This window comes from Nanorana parkeri, unplaced genomic scaffold (assembly GCF_000935625.1).
Source record: "Nanorana parkeri isolate BGI_ZX_2015 unplaced genomic scaffold, ASM93562v1 scaffold233, whole genome shotgun sequence".
NCBI classification, from domain to species: domain Eukaryota; kingdom Metazoa; phylum Chordata; class Amphibia; order Anura; family Dicroglossidae; genus Nanorana; species Nanorana parkeri.
The window spans coordinates 1,355,478-1,369,099 of record NW_017306501.1 but is presented as its reverse complement, the minus strand read 5'-3'; the positions used below and the strand labels follow the sequence as shown (position 1 = coordinate 1,369,099).

General features: G+C 40.2%; 1 protein-coding gene across 1 annotated transcript in view; it reads left to right on the top strand.

Annotated features, from left to right (window-relative positions):
• The first annotated feature begins 1,065 nt into the window (after positions 1–1,065).
• Positions 1,066–13,622, top strand: part of KCNG2 (potassium voltage-gated channel modifier subfamily G member 2) — a 35,350-nt gene continuing 22,793 nt past the window's right edge. Inside the window, exon 1 of the mRNA XM_018556304.1 lies at positions 1,066–1,862. Coding sequence (XP_018411806.1) covers positions 1,104–1,862 — 759 coding nt within the window. The 5' untranslated portion in view covers positions 1,066–1,103. The remainder of the gene's footprint in view (positions 1,863–13,622) is intronic.

The following is a 13,622-nucleotide window of genomic DNA, read 5'->3' as shown; positions in this document are numbered from 1 at the left end:
CCCTTCTACTCCCTGCCTCTCCAAGGCGAGGCCATGTCACTATGACACAAGCTGCCCTGCCTGCAGCTTGTGTGATAGCAAACTGTGTACGCCACCTGCCACCACTGTTGCCATGGCACCCTGTGCAGCTGCATAGCTTGCACACCCCAAAGGCCCGCCCTGTGTATAAATAACCTCTTCATCCCCTATTCCCCAAACAGTGCATTGTGTGCAAAGGCAGAGCTCCTGTTTACTGATCATGTTACAATGAATAACAGGCAGGGGGAGAGCTGTTTAGAGTCTACTTTAATCTGACATCAGACTAAGTTTCTTGTGGAGAAAATGTTGAATTTCTGGGCTTAAGGCCTAATACAAACTTCATAAAAAAATGAAAAAAGCCTGCAATGTGTCATGAAAATGTGCATATGTATAAATCATCACTGCACCTCTACATTACCACAATAAATGTGAATCACTTACAAAGGCAGAAATGGACTTTAAGGTGAACTTGGGGCCTGACCAACCTATCACCATATGTTGGGGCTTGTCTTGGACTATAGAAATACCAACTTTCAGAATGTCATTATTTGTATAGAATGTTCTCTGGGCTTCAGCACTAGTAGGGGATTTATTTTACATTAGGAGGTAAGATATGCAATTCAGTGCAATTTTGCTTTCCAAAATAGGTTTACTTTAATATACAACAAATAAAGTAAGACTTTGGTTTACCAAGCATATTACAATAACATAAAAACTGGCCTTGCCATAAAACATACAGTGACCTTGTATTGAATTTGTTAAGCAGACTCCCTGCTGAGTATGCTTTTTTTCTTCTCATTTACCCTGTGGTGTGCAGAGGGAAAGAAGGCAATAAATCATGAATCTTAATAATTTCTTCATACAGTCACCAAAAGCAGCTTTCTCTAGTACATGCAAGGCTGAACAGCAGTTGAAGTTAATTGATTATAGAGATACTATATCTGGAACACATTCATATTTATTTTGCTGTACTTTGGTCCCATAAACCGTGCCAACTAACATACATTTTCTTCTTTTTCAGATCGGCAGCTGTTTTGCACTCTGTTTTTCTCTAGAAATAGTGGTTGCCTCAATGAAGAAAACTAATGTATCAGGAAATGGCATTATTGGCAGGCAAAGCAGAGGCCGACTTTACCTCCTTCAGAATCAAAAATATAGAAAACCTATGTGAGGTGCAGACCAGGAAGGGGGTCTTCTATAAAACAGCTAAGCTCCTTCGTCCAGGTGAGGAGCGATGTTACAGGGGGCAAGTGGAAGACAGAATGCGACATATAATTATCAACGTAGGTGGCATCAAGTACCGAATCCCATGGACCACTCTGGAAGACTGTCCATTGACAAGGCTGGGAAAACTAAGAACCTGTAATAATTATGATGAAATAATGGATGTATGTGATGATTATGACATTAACTGCAATGAGTTCTTTTTCGATCGTAACCCTTGTGCCTTTAGGACTATTATGACTTTTTTGGCAGCTGGGAAACTGAGGATACTAAGAGAAATGTGTGCCCTATCCTTCCAGGAAGAACTTATATATTGGGGGATAGAGGAGGAACAACTGGAGTGGTGCTGCCTTAGAAAACTGCAGCAGAAGGAAGAGGAACTGGCTGAGGCCAAGATGTATGAGGGAGAATTTGGCACCTCCAAGGAAAATTCACAAAGTGCCTTGGAGGACAGTGGGCGATTGGCCCAGTGCATGAAACATCTCAGGGACATGGTTGAGAACCCCCACTCAGGGATTCCTGGGAAGATTTTTGCCTGTTTATCGGTCTCCTTTGTGGCCATCACAGCCGTTAGCCTCTGTATCAGCACCATGCCAGACTTTAGAGAAGAGGAAGAAAGGGTAAGTGTGATATTTTACTGGTAAATTCAGCTCTTTACAACACACACCAAAATACAGCTGTAGAGGTATCTATGTAAACTAATAGATACCTGAAGCTTAATTCTCCAATTCTTAAAACTCTCATTTGACCATTAGCTCCATTGCCAAAATAGGTTTCATTGTAACATAAATAAAAATGGAGAAAGGAATATTAATATTTTTCGCAGAATAAATATAATTAAATATAATTTAGTTTATGAGCATATTAGAAGTCAGAGAATTCTGGAACCACATAAAACACCACAGGCTAGATGTGTGGTTGGATTTGAAGTGACTTTTTCTGCTTAATGCTGCATTCTATAAGAGCATTTGAAAATAATGCTCCTGTTGGTGTTCGCATGCTCCTGTATGTCTGAAATGGGGAATATGTGTGAACATTTTTTATATATGTAGAACATATACACTATATTGCAAAAAGTATTGGGACACCTTCCTTTCCACGCACATGAACTTTAATGGCATCCCAGTCTTAGTCTGTAGGGTTCAACATTGAGTTTGCCCACCCTTTGCAGCTATACCAGCTTCAACTCTTCTGGGAAGGCCCTCCACAAGGTTTAGGAGTGTGTCTATGGGAATGTTTGACCATTCTTCCAGAAGCACATTTGTGAGGTCAGGTACTGATGTTGGGCGAGAAGGCCTGGATCGCAGTCTCCGCTCTAATTCATCCCAAAGGTGTTCTATCGGGTTGAGGTCAGGACTCCATACAGGCCAGTCAAGTTCCTCCACACCAAATCTGCTCATCCATGTCTTTACGGACCTTGCTTTGTGCACTGGTGTGCAGTCATGTTGGAACAGGAAGGGGCCATCCCCAAACTGTTCCCACAAATTCGGGAGCATGAAATTGTCCAAAATGTCTTTGGTATGCTGATGCCTTAATAGTTCCCTTCACTGGAACTAAGGGGCCAAGCCCAATCCCTGAAAAACAACCCCACACCATAATCCCCCTTCCGACAAACTTACACTTGGCACAATGCAGTCAAGCAAGTACCGTTCTCCTGGCAGCCGCCAAACCCAGACACGTCCATGGGATTGCCAGACAGAGAAGCGTGATTCGTCACTCCAGAGAACACATCTTCACTTCTCTAGAGTCCAGTGGCGGTGTGCTTTACACCACTGCATCCAACGCTTTGCATTGCACTTGGTGAAGTAAGGCTTGTATGCAGCTGCTCAGCCATGGAAACCCATTCCATGAAGCTCCCTTCACACTGTTGTGCCAGTCTGAAGGCCACACGAAGTTTGGCAGTCTGTAGCTTTTGACTCTGCAGACAGTTGGTTGGCTTCTGCGCACTGTGCTCTTCAGCATGCACTGACCCCCGTTCTGTCATTTTACGATGCCTACCACTTCATGGCTGAGTTGCTGTTGTTCCCAGTTGTTTCCACTTTGTTATAATACCACTAACAGTTGACCGTGGATTATTTAGTAGCAAGGAAATTTCACGGAACACCTGAATCCAATGATTTGGAGGGGTGTCCCAATACTTTTGGCAACATAGTGTATGTATGTTTTAGCGAAAAATATCATAGCTATGAGCAAGCCTCAAGAAAGTTTCATAGAATTTTAATAAAAACAGCAGTGATGTTTACAGAAGTGCACTAACCCTTATCAAACAATCATATTTTAATCTACTATAGTCAGATCAGTGAAACATGAATTCTGATTGGTTACCGTGAGTTACTACACTCTACTGTTTGCCCAGTTGAGTAAGCTTACCAGTGTAGAAAAAATATTAAATATTCTATTCATATAACTATAAGCAAATATTTGCATTTTTATTCTTGTATTGCTATTGTATAAGTGTTGGGGACTTTGAGTGAACCTACACTTATTTAGGGCAAAGATATAGGTTTGCTGGATAGCAGACACACTCTGGTGCTTGTAGTTACTTTAAATTTGCTCCCCTTTGTCCTTTTTGTACAGAGCCCTAACAAAAACTCAATACCTTACCGCTGCCAACTCAGTGCTAACAGTGGAACATTCACAGCAATTTATGGTGGGCACTGGGTATGAAATGCAAATATCCACATCAAGTAAGTTGGAAAATGTAGATAGTATGGAAATCATTTAGACCTGGGGAAATACTTCAAAAGACTGCATTATTTATGGTTGGCTAGCAAACCAATTTTTGCATGGACTCCAGTCCAGTAAAAATGAAATAAAACTTTCAGCTGAACAATTAAGTTTTTAACTGAAATATTGAAGTGACACTAAACTCAGGAGTTAATTCTTAAAAATAAATTCAAGCACCTTAACTATTAAGAAAAATGTATCTTATTTGTGTATCACTCGGCTGTAGATCCTCAAATCATCTCTGAATTGGTGCTGACACTGTCCTTCCTTCTGGAGGGTGGAGACCTGTGTTCCCCATGGTCCCTGTGTGTGTTGTAAAGTAGCCACCGCTCCAAGCTTGCTCCCGTGATGGACTACAATCTCATGTTTAGTTTACTAATTTGTATTGAGATTGTAGTCTATCATGGGAGTGAGCTTGGAGAGGTGGCTACTTTACAACACACAAAGGAACCATGATGAACAAAAGTAGTCATCCTCCATATTATATATTGTTTTTTAGAGGACAGATAGGGCTATATAATTATATCAAACATGTGTACCTAACGCCTCACTTAGTTTAAATAAAATATAAAAATAAAAAAAACGTAAAGAAAATTATTATTTTTAGGAATTTCTTTTATAATAATTACAGTATAACAAATATATTTGCATATAATTTTTATTTTCTGATTTTTTTTACACTTTATTTCATTTTTTTACACTTTATTTTATTTTGTTTACTTTTTTTATTTTTTTACACTTTATTTTTTTTTGTCAGTTTATATCAACCAGTCACTTGATAAACTGCTTGATAAATTGACTTTTTAAATCTTTGGTTATTATTAGGCTGAATTTGTGTCACCACAAATTCAGATTAAGGATCTGCAGCTAAGTGATGCACAAATAAGTTACATTTTTGTTAATAGGGTGCTTGAATGTATTTTTTAAAATGTAACTCCTGAGTTTAGTGTCACTTTAAAGCTGGTGAAAATCTTTCACAGTTTGGTAAATTAATTACCATGCACATTTTAATTGAATTATTTTGTATTATTTGTATTTTATGCTTATCACTCTTATGGGAGGTATTTAAAATAATTAAAAAATGTCACTCACTCAAGTTGAAGAAGTTTTAATTTTTGGTGTTATGTTGCTTTCTTCTTTTGACTTCCATTAAAACAGGCCTCGAGTCACAGGAGTAAAATCGCTACTGATTTAACATTTCTTTGACTGTCAGTAATAGGCAAAGGGTTAGAAAGGGAGCATAATACTAAAGAAGACAATTCACTGATGTTGAATCAATCGCTGACTGATATTTATTTATTTTTAGATACACATATATGTTTTATTTATTAGACAAAATTGTTACTTAAAGTGACATTAAACCCTCAGATTTTTTAACATAAAACAATACTGTAATGTGTGCCTTACTGTAATCCATGGTAGTTTCCCTTCTCTTTGCTGCTCTTCCTTTTAAATCTGTATCTGTTCTCATGCTGGGCAGAACTTCTGTTTTGCAGCAGACTGGCTTGTCTCTGAAATGGATACATGGTGTCTGTGTGTAGGTTTGCAACCTGAGCCAGTACTACAGGAAGAGGCACCCAGCTGCAAAGGGAAGTTCTGCCCAGCATGAGAAGAGATACAGATTTAAAAGGAAGAGCAGCAAAGAGAAGGGAAACATCCATGGATTACAGTAAGGCACACATTACAGTATTGGATTATGTTAAAAAATCTGAGGGTTTAATGTCACTTTAATCATTTAAAGTTTATATGAGATTTTTAAAGGCAATGGACTTTAAGTGGTTAACACAAGCTCACAAACTGCTCCAAACTTAGGAACAGCTAATAATAACCTTAGAGACTGATCCTGACAGAATGTCAGAATCAGATCTCACTAAATGTTTCTGATCGTGCCTAGACAATCAGAAGTGATATATTTCAGGCATAGAGATACATTGTAAGATTGTGCCTGAAATGTATCACACAGCTTCATAGACATCGGGCCAGTCTATTGAGCTGTCAAAACGAATAGCAGAGAGGTGACACACTCTGCTACCTCTCTGCTATCTTTAGCTGTCAAATACCGGATCGCTATTTAGCGATCCGGCATTTGTATGTAACGGCTTCATTCTTTCCTTAATGAAAGAAATAAGCTTTTATAAAAGCTTAACTATTTCATTAATGAATGCTTCAATACTGAGGCATTCATTAATGAATGGTAACTGCTGAGAATCAGCGGTCACCAGCATTACAGCGCCGCAAATAACTGGTCACGTACAGTGTACGCGGCCAATCATTTAGGCACTTTGTGGTGGGACGTACAGTGTACACTCCTGTCACGAAGGGGTTAAATAAATAAAGCTAACCCAGAAAACATTTTTGGAAGCAACTCTGTCGCCCCATGCAAACACATGCACTGGGTGTACCCGTGTATGTAAACAGTAATTGCACCACACATGTTAGGTATTGCCATGAACGTTTTTGTTACTTAAAGTGACATTAAACCCTCAGATTTTTTAACATAAAACAATACTGTAATGTGTGCCTTACTGTAATCCATGGTAGTTTCCCTTCTCTTTGCTGCTCTTCCTTTTAAATCTGTATCTGTTCTCATGCTGGGCAGAACTTCTGTTTTGCAGCAGACTGGCTTGTCTCTGAAATGGATACATGGTGTCTGTGTGTAGGTTTGCAACCTGAGCCAGTACTACAGGAAGAGGCACCCAGCTGCAAAGGGAAGTTCTGCCCAGCATGAGAAGAGATACAGATTTAAAAGGAAGAGCAGCAAAGAGAAGGGAAACATCCATGGATTACAGTAAGGCACACATTACAGTATTGGATTATGTTAAAAAATCTGAGGGTTTAATGTCACTTTAATCATTTAAAGTTTATATGAGATTTTTAAAGGCAATGGACTTTAAGTGGTTAACACAAGCTCACAAACTGCTCCAAACTTAGGAACAGCTAATAATAACCTTAGAGACTGATCCTGACAGAATGTCAGAATCAGATCTCACTAAATGTTTCTGATCGTGCCTAGACAATCAGAAGTGATATATTTCAGGCATAGAGATACATTGTAAGATTGTGCCTGAAATGTATCACACAGCTTCATAGACATCGGGCCAGTCTATTGAGCTGTCAAAACGAATAGCAGAGAGGTGACACACTCTGCTACCTCTCTGCTATCTTTAGCTGTCAAATACCGGATCGCTATTTAGCGATCCGGCATTTGTATGTAACGGCTTCATTCTTTCCTTAATGAAAGAAATAAGCTTTTATAAAAGCTTAACTATTTCATTAATGAATGCTTCAATACTGAGGCATTCATTAATGAATGGTAACTGCTGAGAATCAGCGGTCACCAGCATTACAGCGCCGCAAATAACTGGTCACGTACAGTGTACGCGGCCAATCATTTAGGCACTTTGTGGTGGGACGTACAGTGTACACTCCTGTCACGAAGGGGTTAAATAAATAAAGCTAACCCAGAAAACATTTTTGGAAGCAACTCTGTCGCCCCATGCAAACACATGCACTGGGTGTACCCGTGTATGTAAACAGTAATTGCACCACACATGTTAGGTATTGCCATGAACGTTGGAGTGACAGCAATAATTCTAGGGCCATCAATTGCTGGTAACTCTGTATGAATTTGATCAGCTAAAGCATAATTTCATGTGTAAATCAGGGGCTGCCATTTTTGGCTGTTATGATGGCATGTCATGGCTTCAATACGTAGGGCTAGTAAGTCAGATGAAAGTGAGAAGTCTTTATTTGCAATTTTCAAGGTCAGTGATTCAAAATATTGGAACAAATTGGTCAGCATGGCAACCAGGCAACTAGCATTTTCAGAAGGAGAAATTAGCATTGTCAGCCTCTATTTTCTCGCAGTACTACCTGAACATAACAGTGCTACCTATTACACATATATTTACACATAGTAGCTGTGGCATACAAAGAAAAGATCATACAAAATTCTCAATTTTTTAAAGTTCCTAGGGGACAACTGTCTGCAAGCATTAACTCTTTCCCTGCCACCAACTAAAGGCTTACAGCGTAACACAACCGCTTCCAGCTGGCCACATCAGTAAGCCTCACGTCAGTGGCTTTCACCCTTCTGCTATAAGCCCATGGTCACTTCAGCGACCATGAACTTATATCAGAAGGGTTCTCCTGACGGTCCCCTGTAATTAACAGCTATTAACAAAAATTCTGGGCTCTCCCCGCCGGCATCTGACAGCTTCTCCTGCCCTCTCTGTTTCTCCTCCAATCCCCGCTGCTCTCCCCTTTCTCTATAAGCTGAGGCAGCGGGGATCTGAGTAGAAATGGAGCACTTCAGCCTGCACGGAGGGAGCACTGTCACTTTAGAATGGCTGAGCGGTGAGGAGTGAGAGAGCCACAGCTGTCAGGATAGCCAAGCAGGGAGGAGAGCGGAGCCGCTGTCATCCTGTCAGTTTCAGGATGACAGTGGCTGTGTGTGTGGCTGAGTGGAGGATTGGTAAATATGTGTGATATTTACCGATCCTCTGTGTGCAGCACAAACACTGGAGTGATCAGCTGATTACTCCAATATTAGTAAACAACTGGGGACACATAGTACTATGTGTCCCCAATTATGAATGATCAGGAAGTGCTTTACATCACTTCCTGTTCATTCATGAGTTTCTAAATAGCTGGTGCATTGTTAGAACGCATTGCAGTGCTTGATTTTTTTTTCTTTTCAAAATAACATTATTTCAACTGTGTGGCAATACACGGCAAAGCGTTGTGATGCATTGCCATTCATTGTGTGTGTTGTGATTAAATGTATGTCTGCATCATTTTATCATGACACACACACCAACACAGTGCACAAATGATTTTTAACATACTGTAAGTCGCTCATTTACAGTTTTGCATTGTTTCATTTTTTTACCTTTCGCAAAAAGGCGCAATTAAAAATGTACAAATATTTGTTATTTATTAACTCAATACAGTTTTAGTCAGAAAAGTATTTTTTGTGTGCACGGATGCTGGTTTTAGTGTGCTTTTATCAACTTAATTGTGAATTTTTATCGGTTTAATATTGATTTGATAAACATTTGCGCAATTATCGCATGACCAACAAAATTAGTAGCACCATTTTTTTATTCTACCGGCCCTGTGCTTTCAGAAAATATATGGTTTGGTGCAGCGATCACCAACTGCTGGTCCGTGGACCACTGGTGGTCCCTGAGAAAATTTTGGTGGCCCCCGGGCCCTCCACAAGCACTGCCACTCCTGCAGACACACCTGCATCTATGTATGTATGTGTATATATACTGTAAGTATATATAGATATGTTCTCATATTTTTTGTTTCCTCATATATAAATATATTCTCATATAAAAGCTGCAGTTGAAAAAAAAAAAAGTGAAGTAAGGTTAAAAGAATTCTGGTGGACTTGGCAATGAAAGGGTTAAATCCATATACACCTACATTGCACTTTCTCTCTCTACACTGGAAATTGGAGGTTGCACCCTACAGGGACTTTCATCAGGGTCTATACATGTTTACATCTGACCCACGTGTGGACTTGCTTGTCATGTTTCTATCATCTTTGGGTTTATATTAGTGCATTAGATACTACTGTAAATGGGGACATGCACATGTCATTGTCATATTTATGTGATCGCTGCCACTTGTTACAATGCATCACACTGTTTACTTTTTTCCTTATTGAAGTGTCACAAGATGTCACTTCATGCAATTCTTTTCAAAACTGTGTGTGGCAACATTGAAACTTGTTGAGCGTTCGTTGTGCATTGTGGTGCATCACATTACAAAAAATGTTGCATGTCCAATGTTTTGAATGTTTATGTGCCTCTTTTGAGTGGGCTGCCTTAGGCCTGGTTCACACCTGGGCGTTTTACAGCGCTGATCGACGCGATGTAAAACGCCCAGCAAGTGAAATCCCATTATTTCCTACGGGCATGGTTCCCACCTGGGCGTATTTCAGCGCGTAGGAACGCGCTGAAAAACGCCCAACGCCCAAAGAAGTACAGGAGCTTCTTTGGGGCGTATTTTCCGCGCGTATCCATTAGGATACAGCTGGATAGCCCTCGTAAACGCGCGTTTGTTGCGCGTTTCGTTGACCGCAAATCGCAGTAAAAACGTGCGGCCCGAAATGTGCGTCAAACGCGCATATTACGAACGCAAAGTGTGAACCCAGCCTTAATGCAACTCACATTAACACATACAGTATGTCTTAATGCATTACAGCAGGACCCCAAGTTATAGTTGGACCTTTAAGGTAATTGCCTGATATCCCTTACGTTAAAAGTATTAATGTTTTGCTTCTCTTTCTATTTATTTATCAGCCAAAGTTTGAGCAGTGTATGGCCAGCTTTAGCTCTTATACATTGCAATAAATCCCCCACTCTTCCCAAATCCAACCTCGGACATGCCTCCCTACAGACCAGTGATGCAATGAAACAGAGTTAGTCCCTTCCCCAGCACCAAAGCAAAGTATGCATTGTGGGGTCTCTGATTGTCCCATGACTTCAATTTTAGAAAGCAAATACAGTTATTTAAAATATATTTTTTGATATGGGGTACTGAAGCATGGCAGTGTTAAGATGCAGTGTAGAGTGATAAACTATCCTGTATGCCTGGAATTTGGCTTTGATTAATAGAATTTCATAATGTGGGAGCATTTAGATTTTGATTTCTTTAGCTTTTGTACAATGCTTTTTTTTATATGACTGAACATCATTGTCTTCCTTTATATATTGGTAATGTGTATTTCTTCTGAGGTGCAGTCTATTTAAACTTGGAATAAAAAAATAGTAATTGAGTGCACAGTAAAACAAGAAAGGCATCTTCTACCACTTTGTGTATTGTCTGCATTTCTGTGACTATGCACTGTATATGTGCCCATTTGTATAGAAAGTGCTTTTATCTGCTTCCAACAGATGTAACTTTGTGAAGAGATGAAACATCGTAATTCAATAGAATTATACAATTCATTTTATGCTTCTGTATTATATCATGGCATCCTCTGTGTTTGATGTCACAGTTTTTCATATGCTTCAGGAATATGGATTATTTTATTGTATGGAGATAGCTTGCTTCAGCAATGGCTTTTTTAAAGTTTAGGAAAAACATTTGTCACTGTAAACTACGCTGTGACATTTTAGACTTTCTAAAAGTAATATGTAGGAATGATGCAAGAAGTTATGTCTTCATGGGCAATGTTAACTGCAACCTAAGTCCACAGACATTTATGGTCTCACAGTGTCAAGCACCACATATAGAGGAAAGAATGAAGATGGCCTTTACCAATCTAATATATACTTATAATTTAGCCTTGCCCACTTAAATAAGTGCCCACGCAGCCTTTGCTCAACCTGGCCCTGATTGGGCTGTACATCCACTTCGCATATGCACTGTTCGCCCTAATTATTTCTATGGATGGGTCTGTATTATGGAGGACACAGTCATCTGCAGGAGTAGGCAGTCTTCCCTAGGAATATGGCCATCATGTGGCTTATACCTGAACCTGAATTACCTAAACCTTCCTTAATTTGACTTGATTTTATGCTCTTATTAGTTTAATATTTTAAAATATTAGTAGAGTCTCTTTTTATAGTTTTGCCTAAAGATTCGAAGACCTCTGCATGATTTCAGCCTCTTTTAGGCTGGGTTCACGTCTGGGCGTGTTTTTTCTGCTCGTTTTTCAGCTCCTTTTCTTTCGCGTTTTTTAGCACGTTTTTCCGTTCAGTGAAACACGCGTTTCACTGGCAGTAGGATTTTTGTGTGTTTTTTTTCCTTATTTTCCCTATTTTAAAATGGGTTTTTTTTCACTTTCAAACTTCCCGCCGGCTCCGCCCCCCTGCGACGCGTCGATCATCGATGTAAAACGCCCAGGTGTGAACCAGGCCTAAATCCCCTGTATATTAGCCTTGCAGAGGTAGGGACAGCACTGGGAACTGATCAGGTGTGATGCATACAAATATGCTGAAAGGGAACAAGCTGACAGGAGGGGAGAGCACAGTTAAGGTGCTCTTGCAATCATCGGACGAACATTCGTCCGATGATCGAACAGTCATACGGTTTTCATACGGCAGCCCCATCCTGCCCCGACCATCGCACAGTTCAATTAGTGGTCTTTAGCAGAAATCACCTGGACGAATTTTGTTAATTGACCGCACAGATTTTCTTTTGCGCATGAGTAGTGTTAATCGTACGATTAGACAGAAGTTTGCTAATTTGCTGGAAAGTCAAAAGTCTTAGGCCCCATTCACACTGAGCGATTTATCGCGTGATTTTTGCAGCGATATCGCTCATATTTCCACGCGGTATCGCTCTATGTAGCTTCTCCAATCCATTTCAATGGAGCTGTTCACATCTCGTCGCTCAATATCGCTCAATATCAGTTGTAGCTCGTCGCTGGTACCTTGTCGCTCCTACATGACCCTTTTTTCGAGCGATTTCGAGCGATATTGCTCCTGATTGCATACAGCCCAATAGGAAAAAGTTGCGCGATGTCGCGCGACAAGTCGCTCAATATCGCTCGTCGCGCAATATCGCTCAAAATCGCGCAATTTTAATGTCGCTCAGTGTGAATGGGGCCTTACGATTGTACAGTATTTGCGGTTGTACACTGCCCATCAACCTTACGAATATCGGACGAAAACGCGATTGCAAATAAAAATCGGCCGATATTCGTAAGGTGTATGGGCACTTTTAGAAGAGAGCTAACCTAGTCAGTCTTCTGCTGCTCATTTACTATCTGGCCAATAGGCTAGGGGCAGGGTGGTATCAGTAGTGTATTTCTTAATTGTAACGCTGTATCATCCTCCTTCACTGTGTGACCAAACTGTGTAAATGTCAGAGCTTAGTGGATAAAAATACAAATCCTTTGGCAAGTAAAAGAGCTCCCATATACTGTTTGCATTTAATCTGTGTATTTAGATGTTTGCCTGGTGTGCAGCATTAAGGAGATGGGGCTCCATACAGTTGAGTGGGGCAATGTTGGTGTTGGCCCATAATTTTCACTGTGAAGAATAACACAAGCTTCAGTGACACTAAACTGTGCTGACACTGTCCTTGCTTCTGGAGGGTGGCTACTTTTGTTGTAACCACTGCTAATTTTTAGGAAAGCAGAGAAGAAAATTAGACTCCTACAATAACTATATAGTTATTGGTAAATTTAAAGGAGATTGTATCATTGAATTGTAATGTGTGTGACCATCTTTGTACTTGATTGAACCTACAAAAGTATAGAAGTGTGCATGAAATTTCATTTCTTTCTGTGTGCAACTGTAGGTTTATGCTGAAAAGTGGCTCAAAACTGCCTTTAATTGCCAATATCTGCAGTGATATTGGCACTTATTGAAAATGAATAGCCATTGCCTACCAAGGAGAGGTAGATTAGCAGGACTGCACAACCTAGGAACAGTGGCGTCACAAGGGGGGTGCGTCCATTGCCAATATCTGCAGTGATATTGGCACTTATTGAAAATGAATAGCCATTGCCTACCAAGGAGAGGTACATTAGCAGGACTGTACAACCTAGGAACAGTGGCGTCACAAGGGGTGTGCGGGGGGTGCGTCCCGCACCCGGGTGACACTATTGTAAGGGTTAACAAACAAAATGACTGACAGTCATGACAGTCATTTTGGTGTCACACCCCCCCCCCCCCCCGAACAAAAGG